This window comes from Aptenodytes patagonicus, chromosome 13 (assembly GCF_965638725.1).
Source record: "Aptenodytes patagonicus chromosome 13, bAptPat1.pri.cur, whole genome shotgun sequence".
NCBI lineage: Eukaryota > Metazoa > Chordata > Aves > Sphenisciformes > Spheniscidae > Aptenodytes > Aptenodytes patagonicus.
Genome location: NC_134961.1, coordinates 3,160,025 through 3,178,564, shown reverse-complemented (window position 1 = coordinate 3,178,564; position 18,540 = coordinate 3,160,025). Strand labels below are relative to the sequence as shown.

General features: G+C 52.5%; 1 protein-coding gene across 1 annotated transcript in view; it reads right to left on the bottom strand.

Annotated features, from left to right (window-relative positions):
• The window catches only part of LOC143166674 (protein cramped-like), a 60,168-nt gene extending 41,864 nt beyond the window's left edge, over nucleotides 1–18,304 (bottom strand). Inside the window, exons 1-3 of the mRNA XM_076351264.1 lie at nucleotides 18,236–18,304; nucleotides 16,305–16,372; nucleotides 12,921–13,037 (exon numbers count right to left, since the gene is read on the bottom strand). Coding sequence (XP_076207379.1) covers nucleotides 12,921–13,037; nucleotides 16,305–16,372; nucleotides 18,236–18,304 — 254 coding nt within the window. The remainder of the gene's footprint in view (nucleotides 1–12,920; nucleotides 13,038–16,304; nucleotides 16,373–18,235) is intronic.
• Nucleotides 18,305–18,540: the final 236 nt, after the last annotated feature.

The window sequence follows — 18,540 nt, the reverse complement described above, 5'->3', positions numbered from 1 at the left end:
GACCGGTGACTGCAAGGAGGGACCTGCTTGACCATCCCCCTAAGGACTGAGGGGCTGATTTGGCAGCCAGGGCTCCCGGTTCTCTTCCTGACGCAGCCCCTGCCTTCCTGGGGCACCCCAGGCAGAAGTCCCTGGCCCCAAAGGGCTGCTCCTTGCCTGGTGGTGGGCATTGCCCACCCTGAGCTCATGTCCGAGTGGAAGAGCTGAAGGTGTTCGTGAGCCGTGCGGAGTCGGTGTGTTCGGAGATGCGACACAGGGAAGCTGGCCCCTGCTGGGGGGACACCAGGGCCTGCCCTGAGCCTCCAAGACCGTGCCCTCACTGGCGTGGCAATCCACTGAGGTTTCCCGTGGCAGTGGGTCACACCCTGGAGAGCTGCACCTGAAAGCAAAGGAGCTCTCTTGGAGGCAGGCTGAGGTGTCCTTTGGTTCTTGCCGGGCTCTAAAGAGACCATCCAAAATGCTTGTGTTAGAAATGCATCGGTCCTTGGACAGGAGTGGGCTGAATGGTTTTGAGGTTGCTGCCTCGGAGCATGACATGTCTTTCCCTTGTTTTTCCAGAGTTCGCAAATATTTGGGCCAGCGCATCGTGTTACCTCAGACAACAGCTGGCCCTCCACCAGGTGGGACTTACCTCCTCCTCCTCCCCTCACATCCCGATGAAGGTTGATGAAGTCCTGACAGCCCTTTGCCATGGAGTGCAATTGTTCTTGCCCTCCTTTGAAAGCAGGAACAATGCTCCAGCATGACACTGCAATGCACAGATGTGCGACGGACCACCTCCTCTGTCCATTCAGATGTACAATAAGGCCTAGCGTCGGAAAAAGGGCTGGGCTTTTTCTGGGGCTTCTGGAGTCCCCACGGTCAGAGTTGCATGACAAAACGGAAGCCTGGGACACTCGAGGCTTTATTCCAAGTGTGGGATCCCCCCCGCCTTTTATCTTGTCGAGCCAAAGGATGTTTGTCAACTTTTCCTGAACTATCTGGTTCTTCATGGGCGAAGGGGAGTGTGAGGGAAAAGCGCAGACCCTGTTTCTCTTCTCCCAAGGTTTCCAAAGAGCCCACCTTGCTCCTTCGTACCTCAGGCCTGGGCGGGGCACTAAGCACCATCACCGTTCTCTGACAAGTCATCCGTCTGTCCCTCCAAGACTTCTTCTGATCCACCATCTCACCTCTTTCAGGCTGTCCGCATTCCTGGACTTGGGACTTTTGTGGTTGTCAGAGAGCGAGTAGCCAGCACGGAGAAGGATCTGGTGGTTGTGGAGAGACCCGTGTTTCATCTTGCAAACGCTATTGCGCGGGATCATGACCTCCGATATAGTTACATAGACGTTCCTGGTAAGCAGAAAGACTGTAAGCGGCGCTTGCCCCTGAGCAGAGTGGGGAGGTGTGCTCTGCTCTCCAGAGGTGACTGAGCGGAGTACCAAACTCCCGCTGCAGTCCTGAGAGCAGCTTCAGCTCGACAAAACCAGCCTGCTGTGAAAAGGACCCTGCCTACCTATTTGTTTTAAATAATCACCAGAGCGTCCTCTGGTGATGCAGCATGACAGCACGCTCTCTTTGACCTGCTTCAACAACAGGTTTCCTTCCAGTTTTGTTGGTGCTGTGTCTTCTCATTACATGGCGTTTCAACTCTTGCTCCCTCTTTCTGCTGCACTAGGCCTCGTACAGGCAAATGCCAGGGCTCTTCCCGGCTCTCACAGCCTCTTTGCAAGGGGGAAAAGCAGGGGAAACCCAGGGAGGAAAGACGGTTTGTTCCAAAACCCAAGTGACCACGATGCCTGTGCTTTCTAGTCGCTGCTGCCATTGCAGCAGCCGTCGTAGGACCCTGGGGGGCACCAAGAGCTTGGGTCTGTGTTTGGGGTTCGTTTCTCTCTAACGACAAAGAGAGCACCGCGTGTGGGCACGGCTCTGATGGCCTGGCACCCTCCAGCTTGCCGTGGGACCTGGCGCCTGTCTCCCCACCTTGTCCTGCAGTCATGGCTCTTCTTCCTGCCAAGCGCCTGAGACTCTTTCTTTCCCTTTCTGTATCAGAGAAACCATAGCTGTCCGCTCCGCACCTCACTTTCCACTTCCAACAGGAAGGGGCGACCCGAGCTTCTCCTCAGAGGCGCTGTACCAGCTGGACAACTCAGTAGCAATGCATTGCCTGAGGGCCTGGAAGCTGCAGACCTTTGATTGTAGCCTGCTCAGCAGCTCTGCAAGTTCATGTGTTCCTCTTCTCTTGTTTTTCAGGTCATCAACATTTTGAGCAACTGCCGTACGCTCGGATAGCCTCAGACAACGCTGTCTCTGAGAGCACGGTGCAGCTTTGCATGGACAGGACCATGCGTCTTTTCCGTGTCTGCCTAGAGAACAGGAGGAACGTTGCCCTCGTTTGGAGGGACGTGGGCATGCTGATCATCGAGGGAAAAGACGTAAAAATGAGATTTTACACTGACTTTTTGAAAAGGCTGAACGGGACCGGCAAGATGTTGCAAGCTGTTCTCGAGGTAGGGTTTTCATTTTCCCAGCGCCACTCCTGGTTCTTCTGAAACGCGTTCTGGGGGCTGGGGGGCTGCTTTCTCCTGGCCTGCCATGCCTTGTTCAGCCACTTGGGCTCCTCGTGGTCTACAGTACAGCAGGCGCTCTGTAGAGCACTTCCTTTGCGTGCAATGGTCTGGCTTTGCAAGAGACACCCCCAGAGGGGCCTTGCTTTGTGACAAAAGGCCAGCCTTGATGGTGGGGAGCGCTGCTTGCCCCACTCTCGGGGTAGGGAGCAGAGGCACAGGCAGAGCAAGGCTTGCTGAGGCCAGAGCCCTTGGGCTGCTCTGGCTCTTTGCTTGCATTGGTCTATGGTGGACTGAGCAGCCAGCCCTTCCCAGTGTCCCCATCTCCCGTCACCTGTCTCCATCCTCGTTGCAGATGCCAGAGATGAGGGACTCGGTCATCTCACGCCATGACACTGCTGCTTCCCAGACCTCTTCTGGACGTGTTATCATCCTACCAGGGTATGTTTGCTCCTGCAGCCCTTGGCTGAGCAAGCGAGCAGCTTCTCAGCTCGTGCTTGGGAGGGCTGCCTTGCCAGGCGCTGAGAACTGTACTCGTGACGGCATTGAGGACCGAGTGTTTCAGAGGCCTTGTTGGCAGGGAACTCCCTGCTTGCTCTTGTTCAGTTTGACTTCATTTGGAGGCACATGGGACAGGGACAATGCTTTATGCATCTGTCCTACTGTGAACCTAGAGGGGCATTTAGACAACTTTTTCCACCAGGTTTCTCCTGCCCTTTTTCTTTCCTGTGCGTGAGACTGCCTTCTGCTTGGGGCCAAGGGGTAGAGGGGTGGTTACTTGTCCAAACAGGAGCTTGCATCTGGTGGGGTCCTCCAGAGCTCTGTCTCGTGCCAATGTTGCTGTGCAGTGCCATCGACGACTGAGGGGAGGGAGGTGACTCCTTATAGCTGCAAAGGCATTAATCTGCGAGGCTCTGCAAGAAACTTGGAGGACAAGATCAGAATTCAAAAGGGTGTTGGATGATCAGCGCACTAGAGAGCAGTCTGCTCTCCATGCGCACTGTGAGTGAGAGAGGAATCATTTTCCCCAGAAGCAGCAAGGGGGCTTTGTGGGAGGACGACCATTCTCACGGGAAGGATGGAAGAACACCGGCACAGGCTGACGGGGCCTCGCCTGCCCCTCCAGGCACTGGAGTTCCTCCTCTGGTCCTCCGGGATGGGCTGCTTGGGAAACAATGCGGTGTCTGTCCTTCAGGCTGGTGCCTTCTTCCTCTTTCCAGGTACAAGCTTGAGACGGTGCCTCAAATGCCAACAGCGAAAGCAGACCTGACGGGACATGTGAAGGCCGCCCCAGAGCAGGGCTGGGGAAAAGGTGATGGCAGTGGAAAGAAAGGTAAGGGACCAGCGGGTTGCTGGCAGGGGGCTGTAGGTTTTCCTTCCTCCGCGTCCGGAGGGGATTAGAGCCTAGGTTACCCCAGGATGCCTGGAAGAGGGAGAGGCACCTCCTGTCACTCTCTGTACCCATTATGGTAAAGCTCCAGTGACCCACTGCGGAACAAGGTCTCAGGACAGCCCTGCACCACAAATGGCCGCTGGGGCTGCGGAAGGACACCTTCCCAGTGGCCTCCACTCCCCAGCCTGTGCTGCAAACAGTGCAACGCTCTAACCTTGCTTCTTCCTGTCATATTCTCAAATGTCTTCGAAGCAATGCCTTTGGTGTGAACGTGCCCCAGCAGCAAACCTGTGCGCGTGGGACCAGTCCAGAAATCCAAGAGCCGGCTCCTCTTGTGCTAAATGATTCCCCTCCCCAGAATGACTCTTGGAGACCACCAGCATCTCCCAGGGAGCCCGCCATTTCAGCACATGCCTGAGAGAAAGCCGTCAAAACAGTTTTCCCCAGGCGATAATGGTGCACTGTAGGCATGAGGAGCTGGACAAAAAAACAGTGTCGGAAAAGGCCTAAGACCTCCCAGGAAACATGGCTTTCATCCAAAGGGATGAAAAGGGCCACCTGCATCAGGGTTACCACAGGCTTGAGCAGACCTGCACGTCACTCTCGTTGGAACTGCGACACAATAGGCACCCAGTTCCCAGAACAACACCAAGATACTGTCCTGAAGAATCGTCTCTTTTCCTGTTTCTAGAGGATCTTGCCGAGAAGCGTCTCCTTCGTCGAGCAAGGCTTTCTCCAAAGCGGTTACCCGCGATGACTGTAAAGTCAGAGCAGGGTCAGAAAGCTGAGGGGAGTGAGCCTCGTGCCAGGTGAGACACTTGCAAAAATGGATGAGGGTGACCCCGTGCTCTCGTCTCGGTGGGAGTGCGATGTTTCTCCTGGACACAGAGGCTAGACGAACTCCAAGGGTGGTTATCCCACGTCCCACTAACTAATGGTTTCTTGGTGCATGGCAAGCATCTTCTAGCTTCTTGGGAGACTCTGCCGGCAGCACCATTTCTTTCTGTGCTCCTCCTGGTGTGCAGATCTGTTGAGTAACTAACTGCAAATGCTCATTCCAGGAGCGGAAGGTCTTTTTGGCTTTCCCTTCAGACGGAAATGACCCCGACCTTTCTGTTTGCTGAGAACAGTGCTCTGCAGTTAGTTACTGCAGAGGATCCCTCCGATTAACCAGAAGCCTCTTCTATGCTCACGCCTGTCTTATGGCCTGCAAAAGAGAAGGGCCAAAGAGAGCTCAGCGGCAGGATTGCTTTTCTCACGGGGTCGTGTCCTCCTCCTTTTGACACTGCGTCCCCGGCGCCCAATGTGCTCGTACAGCCTGTGAGCGCTCTGTATTTCGGACCACTGAGCAGACTTCAGTGCCCTGACCCGGAGGGCGTAGCGGTACCTCCGAGCATGGGACCCTGTTCCTCTCGTTGCTCCAGCAAGAGAGGGCCTAGACCTGGGCATCCTGAGTTTTAGTGGGGCTGTTGGGCACATGTGAGTCTGACAGCTTGGGGTCTTCTCTGTCTCTGTGGACTTGATCACAAGGAGGCAAGTAGAGCGCATTCTGCTGCAGAAGGAGGTGCGCCACTTGGAAGCACAAGATGCAGAACCAGCTCCTCCTGCGCTCCTGCCAACGCACCCTGTTGTGTCTTTGCAGGCAGCTACCGGCCATCCAGGGGAGGTCCTTGAAGGAAAAGGAGGAGAAAGAGAAACTAATTCCTCCGGTCAAACCCAGAACAGTAGACTTCGTTGCCAGAACTATTGAGAGGAAAGAAAAGGTACCTGACATGGGCTGCTGCAGTGAGCGTGTGGTACTGGACTGTAAAGAAGCGCCGCTCCATGCACGCCGATTCTCACAAGATTCTTCACTCTGTGCTCACGGGACCACTGACTAGTTGCTTTGGTGCTTACTTGAAGAGAGGCGGGTTACTCTGCCATTTCACTTCCATTAGCCGCATGAAACACACCCAAAGACCTTACTTGTGGATGTTTCTGTCGGCAACGTGACTGCAGGGCTTGTCTGGGATAGCCAGCTGCCAGGTGGTTTTTAGCCTGGTGGTCGCTTAGCTCCCTGGTCATTACAGACAGGCTCTTTGGTGGAGCCTGCAGGAACCTGGGAGCAAACCAGCGTGGACAGAGAGGCAGAAGAGAAGGGGCAGAAGGGAGGGTAGGAATGAAAACAGCTCAGCCCTCTGCAGGGCAGACTAAGCTGCCTGCTGTTGCCTTTTGGTCTCCCTCCAGAATAAACACTCGAAGACGAAGGAGAAGCTTCCAGAACACATCCAGAAATACTTGGCTGAAAAGGAAAAGAAGAAAACAGAGCTGGCGGAAGACCAAAAAAGTAAACGGCAAACCCCGCCAGCGACCAAAGCGAAGGCTAAGAGAGAAAAGGGGACGCCCAAAGCGAAGGCTAAGAGACAAGAGGAGACGCAGAGGAGCCAGGTACTTTGAATTCCTGCAGAAAAAGAGCACTTTCTCCTCCAGGGGGGCTGAGATTGCAAGGTACCTCTAGCACCCAAGCCGTCATAGGAGCGTTGCTGCAGCAGAGCTGGGCGGGTGACTGCTGCCTTTCCCGAGCAAGAGGGGTGACAGGGCGTTGTAGTGAAACCCTGGTGACGCTCAGGCGTCACCCCAAGGGAGTGCTGAGGTCCGTCTCCTGGTTTTCCCCGTCCCGCTAGCGTCCCTGCCAGAAGTGGTCAGGGGGTCTGCATGCTGGGAAACAGCACCCTCCGGGTGCGGGGCTGTTGTATGAGAGTCTCTTCCTGCGCAGGAATCCAGTTCCTCTGAGCAATCGTCAGTCAGCCCCCCGACTAGCACGGAGACGGGGGAGTCCAGCCCCGACCTCCTGGAGACGATGATGGAGGAGTGGGAAGAGGCCAGAGAAGAGCCACCCACAGTCCACGAGGATGACGCTGTCCCCCCTAAGCGGTAAGAGTGCGCCAGCTCCAGCCAAGGCCTGGGGCAGTGGGGTGGTGGTGAGCCACCGGTGGTGGGTCAAGGAAGCCAACCGCTGAGCCACGGGGCTGCACAGAGCGCCCGGGGATTTCTCCAGTCATGGGAAGGAGCTGGGTTAGAGCCCGATGGCAGGGGCCAAAGCCAGGGCTTGCAACTCCTCCTGCCTCAAAGGGGCTGTGGGGCCGAATGGGGCCACGTATGTGTGGGGCTGGGTGCGGGAAGAGGCAGGAGGGTCACGGCTGAAGGGTCAGAGAGACTTTGTCCTTGCTGTTGCAGGAGCCTTTCCCCACGGACACACCGGGCCCTGTGGGAGGTGGTGACGTGCATCCTGGGGCAGGTCGCCCGCAATGGCAGGGGGCAGAGGGATGACCAGATGGATCTGCAGGACAAGCTCAAGTGGTAAATCTCTCCAGACACGGGCAGTGCTTCCTCTCCCGCAGTGCCCTTCCTCCCGCCCCCCGCAGCACCAGGGGAGAGAGGTGCTTTCCTGGCATCGGCCTCTTGGCAGAGCTGCCTTCTGCAGCCGCGGCAGGCACCCAGCTTGGGAGCCCCGGCTGGAGAGCAGTCCCCCTGTGCTCACACCACCTCCTCCCGCTGTGTGTCTGCAGCGAGCTGGCAGTGCTGCAGTGGCGTCGGTCGGGGAAAGAGGCACGCAGCAGCCAACAACTGCGGGAAGCTGCACCCCAACCTGCACCCCCTGCTAGGCCAGGGAAGAGGAGGGCAGGACCGGTACGTGGTATGGGCTCCTGGAGGGACTGTGTCGTATCCACCTGTAGAAAAGCATAGTTCTACGGATGTCATGTCTTACAAGACGCCTTGCCGTCTGCTTAGCTGAAGGCTGAAGCACTTCTCCCGAGAATTTCTCAAGAGGCAGCAGGTCGTTCTGTCCATTTAGAAGACAGCCTTCACTTCTGTCATCCCCAGAAACACCCAAAGACTTGATTTGGTGGTGTTTGTAATGGCGACGGCACTGCCAGGCTTGTCTGGGATCGCAAGCAGCTGGGTTGCTTTCAGCCCCATGGTCACTTGGCTCAGGGGTCATTGCAGAAAGGCTCTGCGGTCGGGCCTGTGAGGACTGCGAGCAAAGCAGGGCTGACGGAGAGGCTGAAAAGAAGGGGCAGGAGGGAGGGGGAGACCTAAAATCCCCGCAGCCCTCCGCCGGGGAGACTAACACTGCCTGCTGCTGCATTGCCATGGCCCTGCAGGCACAGCCCCGCGTGTGCACGGAGGAGGAACGACGCAAGCTCTGGGACTCCTTGCGCAAGAAGTACCAGCAGAAGGCAAGGGCAAAAGTGGCACCCCCGAAGGCTTGGAAAGAAGAGCGAGAGCAATGGGAGGCCCAGGTACTGCAGGCAGTGAAAAACAATTAGGAAAGGAGCATTCCTCTCCTGCGGGGGGGCCAAGGTGGGAAGGTCCCTGAGCCCTAGGAGCGTGGGGGCTGACTGTCCTGTGTGGGGCCGTACCAGCTCGAGGCACCTTCTCTGCTGCCCAGCAACATCTCCCGTGCTCACCCCTCTCTCTCTGTGCAGGGCTCCTGCATTCCTGACACTCCAGAGTGGTGGGGAGAGGGCAGAAAAGAGCCATCCGTGGAGGATGAGGAGAGCCCAGAGGACAAGTTGAGTCTTTGCCTTTCAGGGTCCTCACCTCTGAAAAGGTGAGTGTGGGCCAGCTTCAGGCCAGACCTGGGCCAGCTGGGGGCTGGTGACCCAGCTGTGGGTGGGGGAAGCAAATCCCAGAGCCTCGGGGCTGGATACAGACAGCATCCTCTCCTTTCTTGTGCCATGGCAATGGCACGGGTCAGTCCCCGATGCCAGGTGCCGCTCTGCAGCCCCAAGCACAGCCGGCACCGAGGGGGCTGTGAGGTTGAATGGGACCATGGGGGCGGGGGCAACTGGGAGAGGGGAGAGGCAGGAGGGTCTCGGTTGAGATGTGAGACTTTGTCCTTGCTGCGGTAGGAGCCTTTCCCCATGGACCTACTGGGCTTTGCGAGGAGCAGCGACCCGCCTCCTTGAGAAGGTAGAGGGAAGAGCCCATTGCCGTGGTGGTGAGGAGTCGTCCCTCAGGTAAGGATCTCCAAACATGCCCAGTGTTTGCCCCTGGCCGGCAGTGCCCTTTCTTCCTTTGACTCCCCGCAGCCCCTGGGCAAAGAGGGTCTTTTCCTGACAGCCCTCGTGGCGTGGAGAGCAGCAGGCTGGGATTGCATTACAGGGACTACGGGCCTGCTCTCTCCAGACAGAAGCAGATCCCACCACGTGTGTCCTGACTAGACTTGTAGTGTTGCTCTGCACCTCCCTGTGCATACAAGACTACAGAGCTTTGTTTTCAACTCCGCAGCTCTGGGGAGCAGATCTAGTCCACATCGGCGAGTGCCAGGAGAGCCTCTCGGGCACAGAGGCTCCTGAGAGAGATGTCCAGCAAGAGCCTCCTCCAGCATGACAAGCGCCAGTGCCGGCCAGCCAGGCTGTTAACACCAACGCTTCCTTCTGTCCAGTAAAGCCCCATCTGCAAACCACTGGGTCTGACACTGTGGGTCTTTCATCGGTGGCTGTGAAATGTGCACTCGACAGTGGGTGAGCTTTGGTGGGGCAGGGAAAGGCCACTGCAGGGAAGAGGGCTGGAGCTTCAGTCCTGCTCCACGGGCAGCCCTCTCCCAAGGCTTTGCTGTACCGGCTTGGCTGCAGCCCTGCTCTTTGTGGCCCGTGTGCCTCCTGGTCTCTGGCAGTCTGCCCTGCTGCGGCTGCACGTCCCTGCTGAGGAGGGGATTTTCCTCGGGGGGAGAGGACACGCAGAGGAGGAGGAGGAGGAGGAGAAGGAAGAGTAGTGCTGGGCACCCAGGGGAGCAGAGCTGCAGGGGGAAGCATCCGTGGACTCGCACAGTGGGGCACCCAGGCCAGCGCTGTCAGGGGTACCCAGAGCTGTGCAGGCACCACCGTGTGCCGCAGGGCCAATGAAACCCCAGGCAGGAACCGTTATGGGGGGGGGGCAGCTTTTCAGCTGGGTAGCTTGACTCTGCCAAAGCTCTGCTCGGGCTCCCAAGCCTTTTGTTCGACACCTCCTGGTTAGAAAGGCAGGGTGGAGCTGAGGTGAGATGGGGACACCTCCGAAAACTCCTCTCCAGACACCTGGGTTGCCATAATGCATGCAACAGGGGGCCTGAGAGCGGGCTGTGCAGTAGGAGGGAAGGAAGCTCGGAACTGCTGGCTCTTGGGCACCCACATCCTGCCCGGGCTCCGCGGGGACTCCGTGCGGGTGGTGGCAGTGACGCTTCCAGAGCCCAGGCAGGCTTAACGGCGCTCCATGAGATTGGGTCGGTCTGTTAATGCTCTGCAGGCTATTTTTTCCTGAAAAGCCCTGATTTTGCGGGGACCTGACTTTGCCTACATAGAAATATACCATTTCCATTTTACACTGCTGAATTGCTGTGCCTTTCTCATGGCACCCAGGGACCTCCCAGTGCCTTGCTGTGCATCCCAGGGCCTGCCAGGGCGGGCAGCAGGCAGCCAATGGCACCTCCTTGGGCACTGCCACCCCTGAGGAGCAGCAGGGTCTCCTGATGGGCAGGGGAGGATCAGGCACCTTTGGACATGCTGCTTCCTCCTCAGGGGCTCCCAGCACCAACCTAGAAAGCATTTCTGCACCCAACTCTCCCATTGCCCCGGCCAGGAAAGCTCTTTCCCCTGGTCCCCACTACTGAAGTGCCAGCAGGGCTGGGGAGCGGGTAGCTGGGCTGCAAGCAGAGAGAAAGGCTGGGTGAGACGCCAAGCCCCTGCCGTGCCTCGCCCCGCGCCATGTCCGATGCCCCAGTGCAGGGCTGAAGGCTGATAGCAGCCGCACAGCCTCAGCGCTGACCGTGGGGCTCCCTGCGATGAAGAAAGCTGTGGCACGGCCAGGAGCCAGCCCTCCGGTTCGTGAGGAGAGAGCCGAGAGCAGGAGACCAAGCAATGATCTCTGGTGGGCTGAGGTGAGCCTCAGGGCAGAGCCCCTCGCTCCAGGGGAAAGGGCACCACGCTGCCCTTCGCTGCTCCGAGCCTCCTGCTTGGGCCTGGCAGGGGACACGTGCATGCTGGACTCCTCTAGTGGCCTACAAAAATGTTGCTGGCCTCACAAGAGCAGCTAACACAGACCACAAACTAACACTCCCTGTCCACAGCCACCCGAGCACATCCACCTCTTTTTAAACGCACAAGTATTAATTCACCAGGATGCAGTGGAATAAAACACGGTGTCGGATGGCATGCAACGTCACCGTCTCTTGATTTGGTAGGTGAAGTGGACAGCAGCAAGGAGCCCATCTGAAGGAGCAGGGTGTCACTGCTTCGCACTGGAGAGGTGCAAAACGAAGAGACGGTCCCTGTCCGAAAGGGACCGCGGTCTCCGTACGTGCTGAGAGACTACGGGTGGATGTGCAGAGGGAACAAGGGGCTCCTCAGAGGCCCGACACCCACAGGGTGTGGGTCGGGGTTGCAGCCCAGGGGGGACTGGTTTTTTATTTACTACTACTACTTTTTCAGCACAAAGACAACGAGCCGTGTTTCATGGGATGTTAAGTTTCCAGGCTATCCGACATGTCAAAAACATTGCCAAAACAGTAGCTGCTCACTTAATAGTATCTACTTAGAGTAAGGCAGCAGGCTGTAAATCCAAATATAGAGCATTTAAATACAGAAATAAAGTAATTGGCAATGTATCCTCCTTTTATCCAAAACCAGATTTGGTCATAACTACAAGCCTCTCCAACTATTACACATCCCAGCTTTAAGAGCAAAAAATGACAACTCATATAGCAAGACACGCTTTTGTCTGACATCACAAAATCAAGTGCATGCTGGACCTGACACTCAGAGCTGATCTTGAGTTAGCTGTTGATCACTTAAGCTTAGTCTCGTGCTAAAGTGCTTTCATGCTGAATGGAGATACATATATTTAAGAGAGGTGAAAGGCACAGCCAGGCCTCATGAAGATTTATGACTGTAGCTCACTGGTGTTCACCGACTTTCCAGAATTGGTATCAAGATCACCTCTGCCAAACGGCAGAATAAAGAGAAGTGTCTCCTCCCTATCTAGCTTAAATGCCTCTTGACTGTGTGCCAAGAACTCCAGCTGTACCTCACTTACAAGGAAGACCAAAGGCTTCAGAAGCTTTTTTTTTTTTTTTGAATACACATCCATAGTCTAATTAATAGTTTGACTGCAAACTACAGAGCACGCTGAGATCTGATATACCAAAGATAACAAGCTATCAGAAAGAGACTTCAGGAATAACTGTCTAATTTGAAGTCACCCTATGCATAATTCAGGTCTGTCATCTTAAAAAGAATACAGGCATTGCATTGTGACAAGACTGTAAGACAACTCACTGAGCTGCTAGCTTCTTGGTTTGACAGCGAAAGAAGTACAAATACCTTAGGCTTGTTTGGGTGTGCTCGCACAACGCTGGTAGATACAGGAGATCCAAAGATATCACTTGTCTTCCCACCAGGTGGATTCATGCGTGGACGAGGCTGAGCAGAACTAGAATCCTCAAAAATACCGCTTTCTTTTCCCCCTGCAAGGCAGTTGTTAGCTTTTTTCCTAGATGACTTAGTTTTACCACACTATATTAAAAAAATTTTAAAAAGATATGAGTTCAAAGACTTCCAGGACCCTACTGCCTAGAGACTTACTTTTGCTTGCCTGAAGATACTAGTTGAAATCCTTTGTTACAAGAATTCACTAGAGGATCTCAGATTCACCGCTGTACTTGCTGCAGCTAACTGATGACACAGCTTTAGAATAGAAGCAGTTTCCTTTCATCTTTTCCTAGACCTCAACTCGAAAAGAATTAGACTTGGATGATGTGCTAAGAAGTCTGTGAACATGTAGATCACCGAAATATTCATATATTCAGCAGTCTGAATAGATTTATTGTTCAAGCCCACTCAATTTGTAAAAATGCAACTAAAAAAGACAGACAGATCACAGTGTTCCACTTTAGGAATACGAAACCAGTTCTGTGCTGCAATTCAGAGCCCAACTGTGCTGAAGGAGGTGGCTGCTCTTACCTGGAGGGTTTGTTCTTTTTGGAATGTTTTGAGGTTCTTCTGATGCTCCAAAGATATTGGATGCCATCCGGTGTGGCCTGCTTGAAGAAGAAACTTCTTCTGTGTTCCCAAAGAGATTACTAGAACCTCCTCCAGGGGGCTTCAACACCCTACATTGCAGAATGAGAGAAGCGAGAGAGAAAAGTTTGTTTGAAATTTACAGCATTCAACGTATTTGATGTCCCCTCCCCATTCTCCCTTGTATGTTATGAATAACTACTCTGATCTGAAGTTACTTCAGGTAATTCTGCTACGTCCATGAAGTATTTACTTTTCAAGAGCTGTTCTAATAAAATATTCTCAAGTTCAGCACAAATATTGCCAGCCTCCTTTGTCAGTCAATTTGATCATTATGTTACCTACGATTACTTGGAATGGTCATAACAGTGCCACCAGAACAAATGGCCATGCTAACTGTGGTCTTCCAGAAGCAACAGGAGATTAAGACGTACAACTCTGGTTAGCCTTTTAAAAATAACCATTACAGAATCAGACTTTCTGCAAAACTGCACGCACTGACTTTGTACCTGTAACACAATTGAAACCCACTGACTTTTAGTTAAAAGCAGACATTTCATAACTACAAAAAAAAATTTGCTAGTTTCTACAGTAGCTAATATGATAACCAATGGTTGAGTTTAGAATGGAAAAGTGGAATGCCAAGAAGCCAAATTTTTAGTGGTCAAGATGGAAATCCCTTACAACCAAAGCTCTGCGCTTCGGTGTATCAAACAGATCCTCATAAAAATTGGAGGTTACAACAGAAATGGACTGACTTCTTGAAAACCTACCAGAAGTCATGCTTGTCCTTAAGTAGCAAGTCCACAGTTAATACCTATGCCTTGCTCAACAGACTTCAGGTCCTGTCCTGAAAAGGAACTGAACTACTGCGTGGGAGTAGAATCAGTGGAATTAATTGGACAATTAACAGAAAAAGCATGGGAAAGCAATGAATACCTAGGTATCAAAAATAATTTTTGCAGTTATGTCTGCTTGACCAATTACCCACAATCTTAGCAACTGAGCAATAGTAACAGGTGAGTTATACCTCTTCTAATTTGAATACTTGGTCTGGGACCTAAACTAACCTTTACTTTCATACAGGTAAAAGTTATAAATTGCAAGATCTTTATCCCACTCCACCTGAACAGAATTCTTTGAATTAATACAACACATCCCCTCCATAGATCTGTGACAGGAGCAAGCCGTTTCAGGTTAGATATCTGCCAGGCATAAAAAGAGGTTCCTCTCGGAGCCAAGATATACGCCAATTTAACTCTAAGATTTAATTTCACAATAGCAGAGATATTTGGCTACCCTGTCAGAAAATGAGCTTTGTCAGCATTTCAGATCTCAGGATGCAGAAAGCCGTTCTATCCTCTTTGAGAGGAAGGAGGAAAAAAGTTTGGGAGTTTGGGAAGGGGCTCCTGTTAAAGAAATAGGTCTGCTAGTATCCCTCATGTAATTTAAGCGATTTCTGACTTTACCCATTCTTTTCAGCTTTTTTTTTTTTTTAACGCATCTAGTCTTTCTTGAGTTCTAAGTATACTATCAAAGAGACTGAAAGGAAGAGAAACGTAGTTTATACGGATGGAGTTTCTTACATTACAGATTCACTCCATTTACCATGCAGGTTTTTTAACACACGCCTACAAGCGTAGGAGGGAATAACAAAATAACTACATTCAGATTTTTTTGGTTTAAGAAAAACAACCAGTCATAAGAATCAAATTAGTTCTCATTCCTGCAACTGGACTGAAGATCCATTGCAGAAAAAAATTCTAGAGAAACCCCATTTTAAAATTAAAGGTCTTGATTATTCAGTTAACAAACTTAATTAAGCATCAAAAGAAATCCACCACTGATTGCTCTTATATCGTCCTCCCATTTTCAGCTCAGTATACATACTAAGAAAACCCTACTGTTGCAATGAATAAGTCAGAGGCATCACTTGAGGTGCTTAGGAGGCACTTTGAAATCAGCATAAGAGGTGGCCTTTTCTGCCAGCATAGCGCAAAAGAATGTCTTGACTCTACATACACAAAGTGGATTTGCCTCCTCAATTTCAGAAACTTCTAATTGCTAGGAACCTTCCAAATATTCCATAAACTTTCAAGCGACTGCAGCACCAGGTCCATAAAATTCTAACTAATGCAAAGTCAGATAACTAAGTCATTCACAGGAATTACCAAAAATACTGAAGTACAGCAACAAGGTCTTCCAGCTTATCATAGCACAGAGGACAGGGTTTTGCATTCCTTCACTTCAGCCAAAAACTGGGGAGAATACAAAACTATTTTCTTGCCATGTAGCCTCTAGAGCATTGCTGACCTCCTTGTACTCCCATGACACTCAGTTCTAGATCAGAGTGAGATGCGCAGGTCTCCCATACCAAATAAGAAGGTAAGATTTGGCCTGTGAATCCTACCAAAGGAAAACAGCATGCTAAACTTGATAAGCCAGCGTGAGCTGCTTCAACAGAGTACAAGGAAATTCAACATACACTTTATATTAATTTTAGTTTATACTTTATAGTAATTTTAGTTTATATTGGTACTATGCCAGTTTACATAGAGATATTTTTGTGTCTTGCAGCCAGATAAGTTAGATCTTCTTTCTTCCTTTGGCAGGGGGCGGGGGGGGGAGGCGTTGTTTTATTCTGTTAAACAGTAATGAAAAAAACCCTTTGTTTTCTATGCAATCTAAATCTGTCTCTTCTCCCACTTCCCTCCAGTAGACTAGAAGTCTGTCAATTCATCTAGAACAGCTAAATTAAGAACCCTACCCTGTAAGTTTAAAAGCCTCTACTAATTGCTTTGTTCTCTTCTGGCAGGCTTGAAGAATTTTAATTAGTTCTTGTCATCTTTTTTTCCTACATTCTAACACACTTGAATTTGAATGCCTTTTCCTCATTAAACCTTTCAGCTGACCTACGGAAGAGGTGCGCCAAGGCTTATCCATTACTTCAAGACACTGGCTATATAAATTAAATATATATTTTTTTTAATTCTCCCTGAAAGTTAAACACTGAAGTCCTACTAGTTTTCAGACACTTCTAATAAAGCAGGTAAAATCGGAGAGTTGCATTATATGTCAGAGACCATCACTAAGGTAACTAGCAGAAAGCAGGTGTTAAGGTTTGGAACACCAGGCTCTCAAGCAAAGACCAGAAAGTTCCTGGGGGCACTCCTGCTGATGGATCAATACAAACTCATGGCTCATTAAATAGCTCACTCACCTTATAAACAAACAGCAAGCTTTGCTAAGTCAGTTATGCTCTTGATCTGAAAGCTCTGCAGTACTCTGCCATAAAACTGATGGGGCAGAGGGGAACACGTGTATTACCTTTCCAAGATGGCTACAGTTAACATTTTCAGCTCTATACAGTAGTTGTGAAACTGCTCGTATACGAGCTGAATTGAGGATACATAAGAGCTTTATAGCGTGCACCAACAGCAGAATGATACAACTCTGTCCTGCTTTGCTTTCAGAGCAACAGCAACTCTTAGACACGCAATTCCTTGTTTTATTTTGGAAAAGCAAAACTGCCTTAAAAATACAAAGTTTAATAAAATAAAACTAGTTGTTCGCTGTATCACTGTACACATTAACTGGATCACTAGAGACACGTCTCACTGGACAATGATTTCAGTGGAAGCTTTCCTTTAAGATATTTTTCACATAATTTATTTCTAACAGTAACACCCCTGTATTATGAAATGCAACGCATTTGTTTATAATTTCCTCACAAAGATTTTCACATTAGGAAGAGTTATTTTTTCCCACTTCCACAGCTGTTGGTGGTTGCTGCAAGGATTTTGAATTAGGCTCAGTTTTCATTAGAGAAACTTCTACACATCAAGAACTGCAAAAGGATTTGCATTATCATCAAATAAAGTTACCATCAAATATTAATTTTAGGGAATTAATAGAATAAGCTCTGGAAAAAGTGCCCTTAAACCAAGTACTTTTTGCTTTTGACAGCACAGGCCGTACGTCAATAGTCACCATCTCGGAGACCACTATAAAATCCAATAACGTAATGTATTGCAGTGCTGCAGTAAGCATGCTTGCTGTGCCAGTCCGTTTATATAGTTGTCTGCGTTGCTATAGATTGTTCTCAGGCACGATGAAAACACTCTGCCACAATGCCAGAGAACAAGCTGTAACACGACCACCTTTGCTTGCTGTTAACTAAAGTTATGATGATCTGCATTCCAGACTCCATCCAGAAACCAAATTTATAAGTTAAACACGGTCCAAAATTACGATGAGAAGAGAAGCTTCTCGGAGACTATACTAAGGGCAGAGCATCCTCAGGAGTCTTTTACAACCAGGTCATAGCTTAAAGCGACTGGAATAAAAGGCAAACTTAGAGCACCCTTACGCAGTTTCAAAACACTTCCTTCCTTCCCCTCCGACCACATAATTACCTCACAGATGGATTAATCACTCCAGCTCCAAGTTATTACGATATACGCCCTCGTCCAACAATATAGTTCAACTTCATAGGGCGAAAACAAGGTAACATCTGCTTATGCTTATGCAGGCGTTTGTGTCGGATCCTCTCAACGCTTCACAGAGCGTAACCACGTCCTCCTCCTCCCTCCCTGAGGGGGTACAAACACGGGGGAAGGAGGGCCTCCACAGCGCCAGGCCTCTCCTCCCGCACGGGAATCCCCTCGGGATCCAGACGCCCTCTCCACCTCGGTAACCCCCAGCAGGAGCTCAACCCCCCTCTCGGCGGGCCGGGGCCGGGCGCCGAGCGCTGCAGCCCCACGGGGACCGGCCCTGCCCGCTCTCTCTCCGCGTGTCCCAGGCGTGGCCCCGAGCCCAAGGCGGCACGCACCGCCGGGAGCGCGGCGCGGCGCCGCTCCCCACACCGCCCGCTCCGCCGGCGGCGCCACCCCCCCCCGCCCCCGGGGCGCGGCAGAGGTAAACTGAGGCACGGCAGGGTCACCGGGCAGGCGGCGAGCGCCGCCGCCCTGCGCCGGCCTCCTGCCCCAGCAGCTACCGGAGGGATGGGGGGCGGCGTTCCCGCCCACCGCGGCCGAAAAGGCCCCCCCAGCACGGACCCGCTCCCCTCAGCCAGAGCCCCCCCATCTGCCTCCCGCCCCTCAGCGCCGCGCCGCAGCCGGAGCACCCGCCCTCAGCGCCGCGCCGCAGCCTCAGCCTCAGCCTGCGCCTCTCCCGCCTCTCCCTCACCCCGAACAAAGCCCCGCCGCGGGCTCTGCGCCGCCGCACGGCTCTTCCCGTTCCCCCCTTCACCCCCGCACCGCCAATCCACCCCCGCTGCGCCACCTGGAGCTGGGCTTGGCCGAGTCGGCCTCGGGGCCCTGGAACATGGTGGCGGACGACGAGCTCCACTCCACAGCCTCGCGCGCGGCGCTCCTCCTCGGCTGCCTGGACCGCAGGTAGCGCCGGCGGGCCCGCCCTGCCCCACCGTTGGTTGACCCAACTGCCCATCACGTCGAGCAGCCTATCGAGCGCAGCCCGCCCAGTCGACATCCCGCCTGTCCGGTGAGCCTCGCAGAGGGAGGGAAGCTTGAAAAGGGCCCGCGTCGTCATTCATCCGGGCCGC